Source organism: Triturus cristatus, chromosome 6 (assembly GCF_964204655.1).
Source record: "Triturus cristatus chromosome 6, aTriCri1.1, whole genome shotgun sequence".
In the NCBI taxonomy this organism is placed as follows: Eukaryota; Metazoa; Chordata; class Amphibia; order Caudata; family Salamandridae; genus Triturus; species Triturus cristatus.
The window spans coordinates 1850036890-1850058399 of NC_140589.1; the positions used below are offsets into that span (position 1 = coordinate 1850036890).

General features: G+C 42.0%; 1 protein-coding gene across 1 annotated transcript in view; it reads left to right on the forward strand.

The window, feature by feature from the left end:
- The first annotated feature begins 5741 nt into the window (after nt 1-5741).
- Nucleotides 5742-21510, forward strand: part of GPN1 (GPN-loop GTPase 1) — a 107695-nt gene continuing 91926 nt past the window's right edge. Inside the window, exon 1 of the mRNA XM_085613327.1 lies at nt 5742-5957. Coding sequence (XP_085469453.1) covers nt 5826-5957 — 132 coding nt within the window. The 5' untranslated portion in view covers nt 5742-5825. The remainder of the gene's footprint in view (nt 5958-21510) is intronic.

Consider the following 21510-nt stretch of genomic DNA (forward strand, 5'->3'; position numbering starts at 1 on the left):
TTCTTCTATATTACCTTTCCCCTTTCCTTGGCCAAATCTCTGCTTGTTTCCTGGGTTATTTGCTTGTTCGACTAACTGTCTTCCTGTCTTTCTGCAACTTTCACTTGTGCCCACATTGCCTTTTCCTTCAGCTTTCGTTGCTTTGCCTCAATCTCATCACTAAAGTATTTAGCATGTCTCAGGATTTCATCAATTTTCTTGCTTTGCCAGTCAACTGTGTGCTGCTTAATCATCTCACTGATTTCAGGACGTAAACCATATACAAATCTATATACAAAATGACTCAGGTCCTTTTCACCAAGATTCTCATCGCCACTAAACTGCTTGAAAGCTAGTATTAGTCTTTCATAGTAGGCATGGACTGATTCTTTCACTTCCTGATGTGTTCGATCTATTTTTACCCAGTCTGTTTCTTTGGGAGGTACTTTGTTTTTCAAAAATACCATAACTTGTTCATATTTCTTCATTACCTTGGGGTCTGGTGCTCCTGTTTTAGGATCTCTCGGGTATTCTTTAGTTGGCCAATCTATGACTATTTTGCATTCTGCCCATAAGTCTGCTGGCACTATTATATCAAATAGACTATTCAGGTCAATCCACAGTACAGCTTGACAAATCTGTCTACCTGTCTGTACCACTCAACTGGTTTCTCTCGTAAACGAGGGAAGTCATTGGTAAATGACAAAATGTCCTGTCTCGTCCATGGGACATGCACATATCCTCCTCCTGGAATCTCTCTCATGGGAAATTCTGTCACTACCTTCTCTTTTTCTCTCACAGGAAACGCTGGAAAAGTTCTGTCTGAAGCATCATCTTGCTTCCTATACCACCTACTTTTCCATTTATCCACATCTCCCCATTTTCTCAACAACGTGATTATGTCCTTAATCTGTCCTATTCGTCCTGTAGTGTTCATGTTTTCAATATCTTTTTCCGTGAAATCCACTCGGTAAGGCTTTTGTAAAGCTTTTACCCTGTCCATGTCAATTCCCATTTCACTTGCTATTTCTTCTAACCTGTCATGTAGGTTCTTTGCTCTCCAAGTGACACTTTTGCATAAAAATAACAACTCCTCATCCTGGTAATTTTTCAGCTTTTCTGTGGGGATCGTCCCTACTATTAATTCTTCTAGTACCATGCGTAATTTTGCCACATCAATTGTTTGTGATTCTCTTTCCTTTCCCTGTAAGCCCTTCACCATTCACTCAATTCATCTGTAGTTATTCCTGTGGATTTTTCTACACTTCCGCGTTCTGTCACTCTTTGAGGTTCTAATATTGATCCTCCTGCCATTCTGCTTCTTTCTATGGAATCAGGACTTAAAAATGGATTATTTGACACATTCATTTCACCTTCACTCATTGTATGTCTCCAAGGGTTCTCCCTTGCTCTCATTGGTGTTTGATCAACCTGTCTACTACTCACATACGGAACTGTTAGACCATGTTCGCTTTCTTTCTGCTTCTCAAAAATGGGCATAACGGGACCTATTGTTACAGGAATTGTGACTGCTTCTAGGTTTTTGATCAATTCTCTGATCTTCTCTGTTAATTCCAGTGTGGTTTTTGCTAATTCCATTGATTTTTCACTATCAGCCCTATTTTCCATTTCTTTCTCTTTTTCCCTAATGGAATTACTTCTTTTCACCTCTGGGGTCGGGACGTCTGTTTTAATGATTCGCAGGGTATCTCTCATTGGGGTACTTTGGGTTGATGAATCTGGTTCCTGTCTGTATGGCGGTGGATTTTTGTAAAAAATGTCATCTAGGACATCATCCTCAACTTCATGTGCTCCATATCTTCTAGATTCTACATTATGTCTTTTCTCTTCGCACTTTTTCCCTTCAGTCTCCCCTACAGTTCTTACGGGAAACAGTCCTTCAGTCATACTTGCGTCTCGCCACCTTCTCTTTCGGTCACTATGAGTTTCACGATCATACTGTCGTCCAAACATATATCTGTATCTATTACCACTTCTCTGTTTTTCTCGCTCATGCATCTCATCTTCCCACTCAGTCAACGCCCCAAACTGTGTAGGTCTAGGTCGAGGCTCTAGGCTCATCCTCTGCTCACGCAGATTTCTTAATATAGCCAGATTAAATGAGCCATGTTCTGGAAAAGCTAGAACTCCGTCTTCCCTTGTGTACTTTACCCAATTGTCTAACCAAATGCAAGTATGATATCCATATTTCGCAACCATGAAGGATGCAGGGGTTTTCGCCGGAGGAAGTAACTGTCCTTCCCTCGTCACAATCTCTTTGTCTTTCACAAACCATCCTTTAATTTTACTAAATAAGGATCTTTTCTTCTTTTCGGCTGAATGATAATACATTTTTCTATCTTCCGTGAGTCCCTAGGCTTTTCTTCAACTGTACGATCTTTAGTCCAAAAGCAGCGCGACTCACACTAACGCACCAATCCTGGAGCGTCTACGCCACTGTCTCAATCTCCAATCCCAGCGCGACTCACACTAACGCACCAATCCTGGAGCGTCTACGTCACCCTGTACTTCTTCCAATCCTTGCGCGGCACATGCTAACGCACCAATCAGGGCGTTTCTGCTGTTCTAACCCACTGTCCAATCCCAGCGCAGTCTTCCTGACGTCAGCAGTCGCTGCAGCAGCTACTGCTCCTGACTTCTGTCTCCTGTCTACCCCTCCTTTACAAAACTACTCGGTAGACTTTGTTTCAATTTCCACAATTCTGTTAGTTACAACATATAAACATCTCCATTGTCCGCTTCGCTAACCAAAGAATAGCAATAGACCTTTCTCACGAGAATTCCGTCTTTCCCGAGAGCAGCGCTTACCTCTGTCTTACTACGGAATCGTTACTTCCGTTGATAAAGTAGCACATCCCTCTACTTCACCCTTCTATCAAGCATCAATTAACTGTTTCTCCGGAATTAAGACACATAGTTGGAAACGCAATGCTCCTGAGAAATAAAACCAGAGTTTTGCAATTAACCGGAATGCCTTTTTCATTCACGCACTTTCACACAAGAAAATGTAGCACATTCATACAGAATCCTGTCTTTCCCGAGAACAGCGAACAGTCTGTCCTACTACAGAATTATGACATACGTTAACAAAGCAGCGCTTCCCTCTACTTTGTCCTTCTAGCAAGCTCAGAGAATACCTATTACCTTTCCAGTGATAAGCGTTATCGGAATGCCAGTTGGATCCCTGGTACCTAAGACCAGAATTTCACAGGTAACCTTTGCTATCATACACACTTCTCTCACACAGAAAATGTCTCTAATGGCAACACACGGCAATGTCACCGAAGCGAACCCAGACAATGCAACGCGCAACTTCAATTGTTACACGTTTTCCCTGTGTACCTACAGGGCAACAACAATTCCGCCTTTCTCGAGAGCAGCGCTTTCCTCTGCCCTACTACGGAACTGTTTACCGACTTCCTACATCCCAGAAGCCGCACAGACTACATAAAACTCAACACAACTTCAACATATAGTGTTAGTACACATATCAATACCAATCAATAATCAATAAGCTATAAACAAGCAAAATCACTAAACCAAAACAATAAAAACCATCATACTGCTACCAGAAAAACTGTTCCAGATCGGGTTACTCAATCTGCCTATGCTTCCACGGACAGAATGATTTCTCAGTCACACGCACACACACACACATCATACGCTGGTGGGGCCCATAACACCAACATTCATTCTATCAAACTATCCGCACCTAACCAGAGGGAGATTTTCGGTTTCCGATCCACACTGCTTTCTTCAGACGGAAGTACCACTTTCCCTAAATCACCCTAATGTCACTTCCATCTATAAAGGTTGATGAATCATTTTAGTTGAATTGAGTATAGCGACACCTTAACACTCTCAATTATTCAAAAATACATTCCAATGAAATAACAACCCGACACATGAATTCAATTAATGTTTTCCTTTTTATCTAAATCAAGGGCAGGTTAAATCCTAATAAATCAATATCATCTTTTGTCATATTTACCTATTCTGGCTATTTGTCGTTTTCTAAGTCAGAATCTGGTCCTCAGATAATTCGTTAAAGTCACCGTCCTCTCCGTCAGCATAACATCAGGATACTGGAAACGACGACGTCACGACGAACCCTCATCTGATCTGCTCAACCGTCACGCTCACGCCTCTCTAGTCTACCATTATTTATACTAAATTTTACATACAAAATGTTACATTTGACATCTCACAGTGTTCTGATTGGCTCATTAAAATGCATCTTAGTTCATCAGGCAACATCGGAATATTTTCCCATATAGAAAATGTATCGTCCATTCATGATCAGTTTGGATTCATAAGTATAAATGTTTCTTTTTCTTCCGCCTTCATGGGCACAGACTCTCCGGTCACACAGGGGACACGGTTGCTGAAGTCAGTACAGGCGCCTTTCTCCATTGTTCCAGTAGTGATGTCATACAATTTAGTCAGGCTTCAGTCGGCAGCCATTTTATGGCAGGCCCAAATGGTCAACTTAAGCAAAGAAAACACAAAAACGTAATTAATACATTGAAATGATTATAACAGTGTTATTCCCTTGCTAAAACCCATATGTGTGTGCATTTATCTAGCCATATGCAACACCCAAAGCCATTAATACTTGATTATTTAAGCAAAAATCACAATAACATCACTTCAAGCAACGTTTATCATATTAATATGCGTACAGGCTTAGTACACTTATTATTTTAGCCATGCAAAATGCACTCCCACGTGTATTCTTTCTGTTAATAAGGTTGATTAATTTCAAACATCAAACTATTAATAATTATAATTATTCATTAGTCGTTTTAATATAAACATACAAAAATGGATTGGGTACATAAAAGAAAACATATTACCGCTCCATCAATAGGAAGCCAGCATCTTCTGTATTTAAAAAGCCAGGAATCCCACATACAGCCCTGCAGCAAGATGCTAGTGCTAGCACTCCAATAACTTGATTGGGTGCTAGGGGGTATGGGGGTCTCTGCAATATGGTACTGTGGGTAATAAGGGCTCTATCAGAAAGGGGGCTACTAGCAGGGGTGCTCTAAAATTCTTGAAACATAGACTATTAAAGAGGTTGCTATGAGGGATAATGAGGAATATGATAAGTGTGGGGTGCAGTCATGTATTATTCATAGATATATTAAACAATTAGGCCCATGTAACTGCCACCATAAAATGTTACTCGCCATGTCACACGTATGAAAATGTCACGCATAAACACATCTCAAATGTAGAAATGCCACACAAATGCAAACTGAAAACTTACAAAGCCCAGAGCCCAAATACGAGACACAGTAAGCATTTAAAGATGGCCGACAGATGGGCTATCTTTTCAGTCAAGGAGCAAATAGACACGACTCCATAAGGAAGCAAGCATTTAAAATGCGTCAGAGAGCTTGATGTTACTGTCACTGGCCTCTTGTTACGTTCGTATATCACGTAATCAAAAACACCAGACCCGTTAAATTATTCTAGAAATATTTAGTGTATTTGGTTTGAATTTACAGAGCGGTTATAATCATTTCTTAATTAGATATAACTACAGCCATTTAAAATATATTTCAAGTCGTAAAGTATGTTGGTATATTTGAAGGGCATATCGATGAATTCTATACAACGATAATATGTGTGCCATTATGATACAACCGAGTACGAACCCTTATCTTCCCGCAGGGGCTGCGATGTGCTGTGCGATCATTCGCAGCACTTCAAGATGGCCGCTCGAGTGCAGTTGATCGGGTAGTCCGTCGTCCAGTTTTAAGCCTCACTGACCTGTCTCCCCGGTGTAGTACTGGAAGCGGCGTGAATCTACGGAGAGCATGGCGGAGGCAGCTGCCAGCACGGAGCCGGCAGGAGGGGCGGCCGAAGCCGCGGGGGCAGCCGCAGAGGGGGCCCCAATCTGCCTGATAGTGCTGGGCATGGCGGGCTCTGGCAAGACTTGTCTGGTACAGGTGAGCAGAGCAAGACAACCAGCAGGGTGGTGGAGACCAGACAGTGGCGCATCTCTGGGTAGAGGCGAGAGAGTGGAGGCAGATAGCTGTCGGGTATAGCCTCTGGGTAGAGGCGAGAGAGTAGGTGCTGGGGAGGAGGGTAGTGGCAGCTAGATGTCGTGCACAGCCTGGAAATGGGCAGTCTAACTAACATAGGTGAGAAAAGCCACAAGAAGAAAAGTGAGCTCAGAGGGCAGTTGCAAAGATAGTATCACAGAGTCTTGGCATTTCGGTCAATCAGCAATCGGTATCGGATCTTTGAGGTTTGCTGATTGTTTGTTGTGAGGATACACGTTTTGAATGCATCGTGCACGAAACTGTCTGCTAGAAAACCAAAGCTGATTCGATGCCACCCCGTGCTTCATTCTTCCATCACACTATACGTCCTGGCTTTTAACTCTCTCTTGTGGGCTCTTTTCCAACCTAATTTTCTCTTTTTGTCACGGTTTTCTATGATGCTGGTGTTAGTGTCTTTTTTGGACACCATCTTATTCGCAGGCAGATGTTATTTTATTAGCCAACATCTTTACATGCTAAATTTTACGTAAATGGACCTTAAATAATTAACCCAACTCAATTTAATAGACTTTGCATTGCTGCAGTATGAGTATGTGGTTTTTCAATCACAACACATAGTACTAATACGTCTATTGGAATCTAGTCTGAACGAAGACCTCTTTCTACCATAACATGGGACATCTCTGCCACCTTCAAAAGTCACGTTGATCTTAATACATGGAGCATCCCCCTACATCAGAGGTCTTCAAACTTTTCGATGCTGAGACCCCCTTGTGTTACCTTTTTAGGCATAAGGACCCCCTTCTGACAGAAATGTCTATAACTTTGTACTCCTCATGATCGACAACTATAAACACCCCCAATCCCTACAGCAAATAATTTTTCCGGTGGGGAAATAATATTAAACTGTGTTTAGCAAACCAAAGGTCAGTGAGAATGGGGGTGTAGTCAAAGGTGTAGCTAAAAACAAAGGGCCTCATTTACGAGGAATTGGCGTATTTATGAAATATGGTGCATTCCTGTCCTTTCCCCTTGCATTGGAGCACAAATTGCTGCCTAGCACCAACACAGGCAGAATTGCTTTTGTACAGGAAGGGGCACCTTCCTTCACAAAAACAATCAAGAGAGGCCTTTTTAGGTCGAGGACCGTCCGGTCTGCCGAAGGCAGAACCGGAAGTCGGAGATTTAATGTTTCTGAGAGTGGCTCTTTAGCCCGCCTCTCTTTTTGCCTCTCCTCCATTGGCTGGCTTCCTAAACGGAGGCCATTCATTGGAGGAGAGAGCCGTCCCTCCAAATAGGCTCCGTCTTTTTCAGATTTGGGGGCGTGTTCCGTGCTGTTCTTTCCACTTTTTAGCCACGCCCCCGAATCTGAAACCGCCGCTGCGTTTCTCCGAGGCATTTCTGCTTCGCCTCGGAGAAAGGCGGCGGTGTTCATGGCGTCCTCTCCCCCTGCTCTTGGCTCCTGTGTTGGCTGCTGCTCTGGTCTCGTCCCCCCTGACTGAGCCGCATAGGATCCTAAGGTGTCCGTTTTTCTCTCTCTACGTTGTAATATTTCTCCCATCGCTCATATTTAATACTTTATCTCTTTTTCCCCCACTAATATTTAATTTCTCCGTTATTTCCCCTGGCAAGTCTCCCACTCCTCTCTGATATTTCCTACTCTCTCCTCTGTAATATGGCTTGTTCTGTCTCTCCTCTCACATTTCTGTCAGCCCTTCCCCCCCCCCCCCCCCCCCCAATATCTAACACTCTTGTTCTCTCTCTTTTCTTACATTTTTGTTCGCATTTCTGCATCTCATCTCTAGTCCAGTACGCCTATCTCTCTCGTGTATGTGTAACTCCCTGCCTCCACTCTAATGCTTCTCTCGTCCATCACTCTCTTTTTCTCTTGGGAGGCCTGTGGGTCCAGCTCTTTCTCTCGCGCATTCTGTCTCCTCTCGCATTTCTGTCAGCCCTTCCCCCCCCCCAATATCTAACACTCTTGTTCTCTCTCGTTTCTTACATTTTTGTTCGCATTTCTGCATCTCATCTCTAATATCTCTAGTCCAGTGCGCCTATCTCTCTCGTGTATGTGTAACTCCCTGCCTCCACTCTAATGCTTCTCTCGTCCATCACTGTCACTTTTTCTCTTGGGAGGCCTGTGGGTCCAGCTCTTTCTCTCGCGCACTTCCCTCTGTACCTGTCCCGTCACCTCTCCTGTCACGAGCCTGGCTCTCTCTCACCCCAGTGATAGCGCTCCGTGCCAGGCCTGTGAAGGCCGAGTCCCGCGCCCTCCCCACCCCCTCTTTTACGAGTCTCGGGGAAGTGCAGAGAGGGTTTAAGAGACTGGCCGGCTCGGGGTGGTAATTCGAGGGCGGGCCCTGCGGGGGAGGAGGGAGGGAGGGGTGGCGGCGAGGAGAGCGCATAGGATCCTAAGGTGTCCGTTTTTCTCTCTCTCCGTTGTAATATTTCTCCCATCGCTCATATTTAATACTTTATCTTTTTTTCTTCACTAATATTTTTGTTCCATTTCTCCGTTATTTCCCCTGGTAAGTCTCCCACTCCTCTCTGATATTTCCTACTCTCTCCTCTGTAATATGGCTTGTTCTGTCTCTCCTCTCGCATTTCTGTCAGCCCTTTCCTCCCCCCCCACCCCCAATATCTAACACTCTTGTTCTCTCTCGTTTCTTACATTTTTGTTCGCATTTCTGCATCTCATCTCTAATATCTCTAGTCCAGTGCGCCTATCTCTCTTGTGTATGTGTAACTCCCTGCCTCCACTCTAATGCTTCTCTCGTCCATCACTATCTCTTTTTCTCTTGGGAGGCCTGTGTGTCCAGCTCTTTCTCTCGCGCACTTCCCTCTGTACCTGTCCCGTCACCTCTCCTGTCTCTGTCACAAGCCTGGCTCTCTCTCTCACCCCAGTGATAGCGCTCCGTTGCCAGGCCCGTGAAGGCCGAGTCCCGCGCCCTCCCCACCCCCTCTTTTACGAGTCTCTGGGAAGTGCAGAGAGGGTTTAAGAGACTGGCCGGCTCGGGGTGGTAATTAGAGGGCGGGCCCTGCGGGGTAGGAGGCTGGTTCTGTATGTGTGTGGGGTTGGCTCTCTCACTACGTCACTCTCTCTCCCTAACTCTCTCTCACTACCTCACTATCTCTCACTACCTCACTATCTCTCACTACCTCACTATCTCTCACTACCTCACTATCTCTCACTACCTCACTATCTCTCACTACCTCACTATCTCTCACTACCTCACTATCTCTCACTACCTCACTATCTCTCACTACCTCACTATCTCTCACTATATTACACTCTCTCTCACTAACTCTTTACCTCACTCTCTAACTCACTACTCAACTCTCTTTCTCACAGCAACACAATATCACTACCACAGTAACTATCTCTCACTCTAATACACTACTTAAAAATTTCACTCTCTATCTCACTACCTCACTCTCTATCACTACATCACTATCTATTTCTATCTCACTCTCACTACCTCACTATCACTACTTCACTATATCGCAACACGCTCTCTCAAAACTTCACTACATCACTCTCTCACTACCTCACAACTTCACTCTCTCTTTCTAACTCACTAATTCACTCTCTATCTCACTACCTCACTCTCTCTCTCTCAAATACACTGTCACTTACACTCACTCTTTCACTACCTCACTCTATCTCACTACTTCACTACATCACTCTGTTTCTATCTTAATACCTCACAACATCCCTCACTACCTCAATCTTTCTCTATCTCACAACATCACTCACTGTTTCTATCTCACTACGTCAGAAAATACCTCTCACTCACTAACGCACTCTTTCACTACCTCACTCTCTATCTACCTCACTCTCTCTCACTACATAACTCTCTATACATCACTACTCCCCTCTATATCACTACCTCACCATCTCACTACTTCTCTCTCTAAAAAGATCACTACCTCACTCTCACTACCTCACTCTCTATATCACAACTTCACTCTCTCTCTAACTCACTACATCGCTCACTCTCTATCTCTCTACCTCACTCTTTCTATCTCATTAACTCACTTTCACTGTCTTTCACTACCTCTCTCTATCTCAGTACATCACAACACCACTCTGCTTACATCTCACTACCTCACAACATCCCTCTCCCTCACTACATCACTGTTTCACTACCTCACTCTCTCTCACTACATAACTCTCTCTACTTCACTACTCCACTCTATCTCACTATCTCACAACTTCTCTCTCTCAAAACATCACTACCTCACTCTCTAGCTCACAACTTCACTCTCTCACACACTACCTCAATCACTCTATCTCACTACCTCACTCTTTCTATCTCACTAACTCACTTTCACTCTCTCTTTCAATACCTCTCTCTCTCTCACTACATCACAACATCACCCTATGCTTATATATCACTACCTCACAACATCCCTCTCCCTCACTACCTCACTCTTTCACTACCTCACTCTCTCTATCTCACTACCTCACTCTCTCTCTGCTAATGCAATAGGTATCACATATGCAAAAAAAAAAAAAAGCTAATGCCAATAGAAATGACAATGCCATTTATTTAGGGATACAATAATGATAAAAAAATAATGAGCAATACCAATAGCTCTACCGATAATATTGCTGAGACCATTGCATTGTAAATGCTTGTTCTCTTTCTATGTGAGCTGCAGAATGCAGCACACATGGAAAGAGGAAACAACTAGGAGAAATGAAACCATCTCGCCTCGGTAGTCCTCCACTGGGGAGGCGTCTGTTTTTGAAGCTCCCCAGGTTTACATGATTTTGTAAATAGGGGGCAGCATCAAAATCCATGGGTTTTGTGTGGGAACCCCACACAAACGCCATGGAACACCTCCTTGAAGCAGAGTATTTCAAAGCAGTAACTTGTGCTGCTATGTCTTACTCCATATCTATGAGGCCATGCAGAGCCATGCAGGGTGACGCTGCACCGCCTCAGAGGTATGGTTGAGAGGCTTGCGCCACTGGAGGGTCAAAAAAAGTGATGCTCTGGCAATGCAAGCCTCTCATAAATAAGCCCCAGAATATTCTGGGCCTTACTTATGAAGGCTTGCCACACTTTTACGCCAACCATTGCGTCACTTTTTGTGACGCTGTGGTGGCGTAAAGAATGCGCCAGGTTGCTCCATATTTACAAAGTGAAGCATTTAAGCAGATGTGCCACTCTGTAAAGGCCTGCGCTACATTATACCTGTGTCGGGTATAATGTTTGTAGGGTGGGCGTTCCCCCGCAATAAAGGGTTGTAGAAGTGACGCAGTGAAATCTGAGATTTCACTGCGACACTTCTAGGACGCTACTGTGCCAATATCTTACACCTGGCTCACAGCAGGCGTGAGACTGACTCAGGCCCTTTCACATGTGAAAGGACACAGTGCTGGAGGTGCGTCTGTTTTCGCCCCATGTGAAAGGACACCTTACTGAAGTTGAGTCTGTTTTCAGACACACCCCAGCAATGTGTCACTTTTACCCCTACATACGTTAGAAATACTGATGTATCTGTAATTCCTTCTAATATGGTGTGCCATACATTAAATGCGGCACATCCATTGTCACAAGGAGGGCGCAGTGAAAACTGTTGCATCGTTGTTTTGTCGCAGCGATGCAACAATTTTCATAAATGAGGCCCTCTGTACGTTTTTGAGGTCTTTCACCATCAGGTATCTACATAAAAAAGAATGGGCAGTGTAAATGAAAAATACATTAAAAAGTTGTTACTTAGTACATTAAGAAACCTTTATAAGTGAATGCACTGCAGAGGTCTGCGTGTAACCAGAGAGCCTCAGAATTACATCTTGGCTGGGTCAGTGGAGAATATTGATGTGTATTTTTAGTGCTATGAGTTCACAGCCTGTGACAGAAAGCACTGCGAATATGCAAGTCATTATTTTATACTTACATTACACACAGTGTAAGCTAGAATGCTGCAAAAGGTGGAAATAGTTTAACGATAAAATGGTGCTTCCAAAACGTAGATTTTAGTAATACCAGAGTGTATGTAATGCAAACTTTTTTTTCCATTGCTGTCCCTTCAACACCTCTTTAGCGGTACTAAGGGCTGTGTAAATGCAGTTAAAATTAAAAGCAAGCACTTCCCAGCAAAGTTGTTGACCCTTTGCACTTCCACTCAAAAAAACAAATCATTGTCATCACAAAGCTTGGAGTGATTTGATTAATTAAAGCCAGAACTGCTCCCAAGCATCCCCTACACTTTTACCTTTGCTTTTCAGCCAGAGAAGCAGCTGATAATCTAAATTAGCCGTCCCACGAGGGCTGTCTTTTTTCAAAAGGAAAGTAAACGTTTTGAATTGCAGGGACAAGTGAAGCTAGGTACTGCGCGACTCCCTTGCCAGGACTCTAGGGCCCCCCTGGGGGTTGCGCCCCACAGATTGAAGACCTCTGCCCTACATTGTCTGAGGTGATCTCATTTTGTCACAACAGCATACGTGCCAATATTTCAGAACAATTAAGAGGGAGATTTTGAAAAATAAATCGGGGGGAATGTATTTCCACCATTGACTTAAATTGATGCAGATACAATTTGAGGTAGGAGACAGCTGAGTCAAGGTTTTTTTGGCTTAGAAAGTTGTGATTCCCCGACCCCCCCCCCCCCCCCCCCGAATCGGGTCTGTTGACATGTATGCAACAGGTGACACCAAAGTTCTCGCCCTCACTTCAGTGCATTCCTTTGCAGTTATCTTCGAATAAGTAATCATACTTGTCCTAAAAGAAAATTATTCAGGCTCACAAATATTTGTTTTCTTTTTAAACACATAACACCCACCTACAAAGGCCGAGGAGGATTTTGGCCGGAGCCCAACAATTTTTTCACCTGGACCCTACTGCAAAACCATTGCTGTACACTACCTGTACGTAAATTGTGTGAGGCGAGTGAAATTTATTTCAACAGGTGACACCAAATGGCCGCCCTCACCGCAATGGATTTATTGAATCACACTTGTCCTATAAGAAAATCACATCCGCTAACAAATATTGTTTTTTCAAATGCATCACATCCCCTATAAGGTCCATGAGGATTCAGCCTGAACTAAGCAATTGTTCCATCAAAACATGGGCCAACTTTACCACCGTACTGCCAGTGCCCTAAATCTCTGTGATATCAGTTAATCTGCGTTCTTGGAGATTCCCTTGACATACTAGTTGTTGTATTTGTTGGAAGCTGGCTCTGTATGTGGTATTATTACCACTAGTTGGTTTTACCGTTTACAGGGCTCAATGTAAAACCCAAAGTGCTCTATTAGTGGTAGTGTGGGCGAGCAGCCTAACACAGAGGAGTACAAGACATGTATTGCACAACACTGACTAGTAATGAACACACAACTCAAGAAGGAGATCCAGACCAATTTTAGAAAATTATACTTTGTTTATATTTTATTTTAAGACCAAGGTCTTCGCAATACGGTAAGAGCGTTTTTAAATTGAACTACTTTTCAGTTTGAAAAAGCGACACTTTAAAACTTTTCAGAATAGTTCAATGTTACCCTATGAGGAAAACAATATCACGGAAAACAATATCACGGTTAAACAGGTAAGTAATGCACTTACAATTCCAGTCTAAGGGACCAAAAGTCAGCAAGGGCCAAGGGTCAGTTGAGAACCAAAACTGCACCAGCACAGGGGAGGCTCATTAAAAATAATTTAATGGAATATTGTGATTCATTGTTGCACATTTGTTATTTTCTTATTGAGCGATTGGCTATCGTGAATTATCTTGGAAGGTAGTTTATTATAGGGAAGAATAACTTAGATAAACAGTGGATCATAATTATATAATCTGTTTCCTTAGCAAAGAATATTATTTAAAAAATTGTATGAAGCAAAAGTGGGTTTAACTTTTTAGCAAGTTAACTAACTAAATAAAACAGGTTTAAATACAGATGTATATCAGGGAACATTATTTTTTGAATATCAAATATTGCTCTTTTGTATTTAAAACAGTTTTACATATGATCTCCAAAAATGGCTTCTTAAATTTATTTAAAGTAATTAAAATTTTTATTTTAATATATTTATTTTTCTTAAACAACTATTAAAAAAAAAAGTAAACATTTAAATAAAATATTGACTTTCATTTATGGAATGCTTTTTTTAATTGAACAAAAAGTAGCATGTGTTGAGGTAGGATAATACATTGTATCTTCTTGTACAGTATCTGTACTTGCTGATATGTTTATTGTACTGAAGTTAGAATAGTAACCTGAACCCCCCCCCCCCTCTCCCCACTCAAATGTAAGAACTTTTCCCAGTGTACGTGGGACTGGAGCTAAAATAATAAATCTACTCCCAAGCAATATACTCCTTGTTCCCAGTGTTTGTCACTGGAGTTAAAATAATGAATCTGCTGCCACTCCCCTGCCACCGTCCCCACCCAAAGAAATGTATTTTCCCAATCTTTGATGGAGGGGAATTATTATAGTACATTTTAGCAATTTTCTTTATATATAATGTAATAAATGAATGTGAGGATTGGGGTATAGTTTAAGAAATATTATCTAAAAATAGTTATTAAAAATAATTGTGTATGTGTTTATGAAATTGAGTGATCAGTGTTCACATTTTTATTGGTGAAATCGAGATGATATATTAAATTAACATTCAATTTTAAAATGATTTCCCTTTTTTTAAAAGGAATAATTTAAATTCTTTTAGAAAAGTATTTTTTTTAGGACCGTTTATTTTTTAAATAACATGAATCCATATTTCTTAAATTTATAAATGTAATTAAAGCAAGCTATAATTTGTTTCCTACTTTTTGATCTTATGAAAGCTATTGTAGTTTATGTAAAATTACATTGAAAATGTATTATTGCAAAAGCATACCTTTCTTAAAATGCTGATACTGTTTTAATATATTAATATTTTTCTTAAATTGATTTTAAAGTTGAAAACATTTAATTTTATATAGATTGAATGCTCAAAATATTTTTTTAAGGACTGTTAACTATATATTTTAAATATTACAGTTACATTTATGCTTGTTTAGTGTTTTATGGAGGTTGAACGTGACCCGTGAGGGTATCCGAGCGCTTTACAGGGATAACACGTTGTATACAAGTATGAAATAGTAAAAAAAAAAAAAAAAGCAAAAAAAAAAGCATGAGTTGATGAAAGTGAAACATTTGGGGAATAACAGGGTGTATACAATGTTCAGATCATAATGCAGAGAAATCCAGCAAATACATTTGTTGGGAGTACAAGGTCAGTACAAGATGGATAGCAGCCAGTCAGTCCAAACTCTAGCGGCAACAATAATACGCAAAGCGGTGTGTGCAATGCATGATTTATGGGAGAAAATTGCCCATTAGAAACGTTTTGACTTCCTTTTTAAATATTGACAAAGAGGTAATTCTTCTGATGAAAGACAACAGCAAGTTCCAGATTCTTGGTGCGGCCCCAGAGAAAGCACGATTGTAAGTTTTTTTCCTTTTGGAAGCGGGGTGGCCGGAGCACAAAATCTCTGGTGGACCGCGAGTTTTTGGCTCCTCCAGAAACCATGATTTCCTCCAGAAACCATGATTTTCTGGGCGAGATATGCAGGGGATATCGTGTGTAGCACTTTGTGGGTGATACATGCCAGTTTGAGTTGGATTCTGGCTTCAAGAGGAAGCCAGTTCAGGGCCTTCAGATGCAGTGAAATGTGGTCAAATTCTTTTGAGCTTGTTAAGAGTCTGGCGGCGGCATTGAGACAAGCTTTTAGGGGGGCTGTGGAGATCTTGGGCAGGCCAGAAAAGGTTGAGCATCTGTATTAGAATCTGGCGATAACTACTGCCTGGACTGCCATTTTTAGGTCCGAGGCATCAGGAAAAGGTTTTAGTTTCCTTATATAGCTCAGGTGAAACCTGGCAGTTTTAGCCATAGAGTTGATGTGGTCTCGCATATTCAGTTTGCTGTCTAGGATTATTCCGAGAGATTTGGCAGATTCCACTATGGTCAGTGTGCAGTTTAGTGCTGTGATAGACTTGGTCCATTCCCGGATGTCAGTGTTACTTTTAGGGGGGGGGGGATTAGAAGGAACTCCGTTTTTTGTGCATTTAGTTTGAGCTGGTTGCAGGCGAGCCATTGAACAGTCAGCTTTAGGGCCTCATTCAAAGAGTACATCTCTAGAGATAAGATTTTGATGTAGATATGGGTATCATCGGCATACATATGGAAGGAGATGTTGGCGGTAGGTAGTCATTCAGTTAACAGTTCATGGTAGAGATTGAAGAGGGTTGGGAAAAAGTTGATCCTTGGGGTACTTCGATCGTTATCGGGGAAGGAGCAGATGGATTACTGTTGACTAAAAATCTCTGGGAGCGTTTCCGGAGGAAGGATCTAAACCATTCAAGAACAGTTCCCCTTACTCCCATCCTGAATTCGAGATTTTCAAGTAGTTTCTCGTGGTTGAATGTGTCGAATAGAATTAGGAGACATGTTTTGCCTTTGTCAAGGGCTTGAAGAGCATCATCCACAATATTGAGAATAGTAGTTTCCGTGCTGTGCCCAGGCCTGAACCCAGATTGGAATTCGTCTAGCAGATTGAAGTTGGTGATATGTTGGCTCAGTTGTGGTTGCACACATTTTTCCAGAGCTTTCGATAGAAATGGGATATTGGATGTTAGTCTGAAATTGTCTGGAGTAGCAGGATTCAAGGTGTGTTTTTAAGATGGGGACGACTTGACTGGCTTTTAGAGAGGCAGATATGGACCCTTGTAGTAGGGAAGCTTTGATTATTATAGTCCAAATGGGAATGATAAATTGGGAGGTCGCGGCCATGCAGCTGGAGGGGAGTGGGTAATTAACGTGGTTGTTCGGATTTAAGGAGGATAGAATTTTTTAGATGGAATTGTCGCCGTATAACTTGAAGTTGGACCAGTGCGCTTCGTTCTTGGGTGTTTCGGAGGTAAGAGAGGACAGATGGGACCTGGTAGGAAGAGGTCGGATGCTGGTGGCGGAATTAGGTTAGTTTCCTAGGGAGGTAATTTTGGCTCTAAAGGAGGAGAACTCCTCACAGGTTATTATTGATTTTGAGGTTTCTTTGATAGTTCTAGGCAGTTTGTTAGATTGGTGTTTGACCAGTTCAAAGAGCTTACGACGTCTGTTCTTAGCGTTTTCCAGTTCTGATCTACAGAACTTTTTTTTTAAGGTCTCGCCTAGGCAGCGCTTGCGCTGTCTCGTTGAGACATGCAGTATACACTATAGCATGGAAGCTCCACCCATCATTTTCATTGGTTTGTGTCTTAAATGGTGCCTTTCGATTGGTTGTAGGCTTGCTAGTCCCTCCTTGTGATGGACATGGCTTCATTTGTGTCCTTCTACGGCTATTGGCCCCTTTACTGCACAGACTACTTTCTTCCGATGCCTTCTCACACCCCCATTCTATTGCATTGCCACACACCCCATACTATTTCATTGCCAATGCTTGTTGTCTCTCCCCACTCTCATGTGAGATCTCTCCGTTTAATTATTTATGATTAATACAGCCCAAGCTTCGCTTTAATTTTTTATGATTAATACAGCCTACGGTGAGGCTCGGACCTCCGTTTAATTATTTAAAGTTAATACAGCCCAAGCCGAGGATCGAACCCTGCTCTCCAGCTCCCAAGTCGGAAGCTTTATATGTTAAGCAACCTCTCCTTGCTTCAAGACAAGCCCCTTAAAGGAGTTTATCTTTGTTTCCATTGCGTGCACTTTACAGTGCCCCTTGGGCACAAGCAGGGACCTACTAGAGTGCTTCTCTATCAGAAGGCACTCTGCGGTCACCCCGGGGCTCAAGCAGGCATCCACTTCAGCATGCCTGCTCTGCTCCTTTTCTCAAGAAATGCACGAATAGCCCAGGAATTAGTGTGAAGAAACACTTACGAAGAGTTCTGTATTGTATGGAGTTGCCAAACACTCCTCCTTGCTATGTCCGCCGTTTGAGAAAGGGGAAATAACTCGCTGAAATAGCGTACCTTATAATCTTTCAATGTCAGAAATGATAATGGCAAATCATTTTAATTACGATTGCATGGAAGACGTCAACAAAACTAGCTGACAGATCTGAGAGGGAATCAAGCAACTGTGCACCAGTAGAGTGTTGCTCACAATACTGTGTAATTTATGTAGGTAATCAAACCAAACACAGTGGGTGCTGGGGGGACCTGCAAACAGTGCTGTCCACGGCACCGGCTGTGTAATTGCAAGCTCGTAATTTGCAAATAATTATCAAACGTTGAGCGGATGCCGAAGCTCGAACAGGCCCCCAGCTCTCAAGTGCGCAGCTCTAACCGCTAAACCACAGCTTCTCCATCTGAGTATAACACATTAAAAATGAGACAACTAATTACATGCTTTTTTTTTTTTTTCCCTTCTCGGTTTACTTACTTTTGTTACAATAGGGCACCCGCGCGTGTGCCGCCATTACAACAAAAGTAAATAAATAAAAGGAAAAAAATGTCTGTGCCATTTTTTCCCTATTTGTTTACTTTCGATTCAATTGCTGTACCCGCGCTTTTGCTTGAAACATCTGAAGCTGAAGCGCGAGTGCAGGGATTTACTTCAAAAGTAAAGAAATAGAAAAAAATGCACATTTTCTTTTTCCTTACTTTTGAAGCAATCCCGGCACTCGCGCTATAGCTTCAGATGTAGCTAAAGCGCGCATGCCTCCATCAGCATTAGGCTAGTGGGGTGCAGCGTAATGCTTTATCTGCTCTGAGGTTCCTGATCTTGCAACATGGCTGAGGATTGCTTGGCTGTGGTTAACTGCATGTATTCCTGGTACTGTCTACTGTGTCCACTGGCTGCACACGCCCGCCTTTATCAGTGACGGATTCTAACTGTGGGAGTGCGGAGATGCTGACTCCTCGCTCATCGATAGTAATATGAGGAAACCAGGGGCAAATAAACCGATGTCTTCACCCGGGACTGGGATCCATGCTGGTGAGTAGACTCTTCAGTGTGGGTGGACTTGATTGTAGCAATCATGGGACTGTATAGCAGCCTCAAAGTACAGACTACTTTAATCTTCAGTTAACGACAGCATACTCTGTAAGGAAATCGTTGTGTTTTAGGGTTCTTCTGGGGTGGTTATATTACTCTCTGCTCACAGTTCACCTTTTTTCGTGGGCTATTGTTAAAACAAAATGTAAATCGTGATTGTCCAATCAGGTCCGTTGCAAAGAACTTGGACTACAACTCCCAGAATGCGTTGTCATTTTTTTATTGGAATACAGGATTGAAAGAATTTTTTCCAAGTGCCATGAAGTCATGTGCCCACTCTATGTATGATAAGAACAGTGACACGACTCGCCAAGATGTTTGCTGTACATAGGTGGGACTAAAACTCTTTTAGTGTCCCTCGCTCGCTCCTGGTTTTCCGAACTGCTGCAGCAAATTATGTGTTGGTCTGACTCGTAATAGGGATGAGTCAAGTGTAGGTAACATTAACTACTCATGATGTAATGTCTAGCGTTCCCCCAAGAGACCACTGATTTATGCACGGATTAAAACACAGTTGGTTTAAAAATAATGCATAGCTGTTGTCAGTGTGTAAACTGTTTGGGTCATCGACATTCATGCACCATGGGGAAAAAAACAAATTTGTCCAACTCAAGCCTCAAAACATTACAAGTTGTCCCGTGTTAGGAATGTGAATCTCCTTGTGCTTTGTTTAGCTATTCTATTAATTTTTAGCAGTATAATTGTGAAAATAATAAAATAAAACCAAGACTAAAAAGACTTAACTCCTTAGCTGTTAATGTTTTCTTTTGAAGTTAATAATCCCATTTAAAACTTGCTCTGATCGCTGTAGGAGAAATTAAAACACAGCAACACCTCATTGCAAGTGACCTGTCCTCTTTTTACTTTTTTTTCCCCCCTTTTTTCTTTCTTCCCGAATTTCTTTCTTTCCTTTTTGCCTTCTTTCATTCATGTTTTAATACATCTTTCCTTCACTCTTTCTTTTTTCTTCCCCGTGTCTCTATTTTTTCCTTCTCCTGTTCTTTCTCTTTCCTTCTTCTATTGCCTTCTTTTATTCTTTCTCCCTTTCCTCATTTCCTTCACACTTTCCTACGCTTTTCTCTTTCCCTCTTTTTTCATCTCATTTTTTTTCTCTTTTCTCATTCTTACTTTTCTCCATCCTATTCATTCATTCTTTCTTTTGTCTTTCTTTTGTCTTTCTTTCTCATTCCTTCTCTTTTTCCTTCCTTCCTTTCTACTCTTTTTCTTTCTGGCCTTCTTTCGTTCCGGTCTTCTTTATTTGTTTCCTGTCTTTATTTCTTTAAGGCAAAATGTTTGCAGCCAATGCCTTTTTTACGTCTGTGTTAGACAAGACCTTTTTATTTAACTAAAATTATGAGTGGAACGTAGTTGCCTATAGGGGTTTCAGCCAGACTTCAACCCTTATTCTGTAGCTGGCGTCATTCACATTTTTCTTCCACCTACTCAAGCATGCACTACGGGGCAATGTATCAGCTCACTTCAGCCATCCGTAGACTTAAGAGCCAACAGCACTTTAAATTGAGATACTACATTTACACCATTTCACTAAGAACACATCCACACACGAAATAGTTCCCTTCAGTGCCAAAGAGTACTATTGTAATGTGTGTTATTTTGACACCTAAATAAGATATTGTCTTTAGCGAATAATCTTTCTTTTTTTACATTGATGAGTGTCCGGTGTGCAGAAAAACAATAAAGGTTTGCAAAAACCACAAACAAACAAAACAGGAATTGCCAGAAGGCTGTGGGGCTTATTCCAGACCTATTGGCTTTGGCAATGCTTGTTATTAAACGTATATATTCTTAAAATCACTTACAGAAATGTATTAATCCTCCCTGGGGGCTGCAAAGCCATGTTCTAACCCATGCATTGATGTCTGGCACCCTCTACTGACATACGAAGATGGCAAACGGTGGCAACGACCTTTTCCCTAGAAAGCAGGTGGTACCCGCTAGTGTACAAATGGAGCAATACTGCAATGGCAGGGACATCTTGTGCACAGTCGTCTACACCGTGAACAAACACACACATTAGTGCAAAGGGGAGGATTCATTTACTGAGAGGAGGAAGCAACACTACAGATGGTGCAATCTCCTCCTGTGCAAGGATATTCAGAGCTCCATGTTCATTTTCTGTGGTGAAGAAAAGTGTACTGTGCTGTCCTACCTTTAACAGTCTTCTATAAAAACGAGGCTTGCACTGTTTCTGCCCTACCTGCATCGGTTCTCTAAAAAAAAAAAAGAAGCTTGCACTTTTTGTGCCTTACCTGTACCTGTCCTCCTAAAGAAAGGAAGCTTTCACAGTTTTTGACCTACCTGTACCGGTCCTCTATAGAAAGAAAGCTTGCGCTGTTTCTGCCCTACATGTACCAGTCCTCTAAACGAAGGAATTTTTCAGTCTCTCTTTTGCTCTTTCATGCTCTCTGCCAGCCTCTATCATATTGGTTTACTTCAGGTCTTCAAGCACAGTTTCTTTTCCGTACCCTTTTAAAAATTTCCCT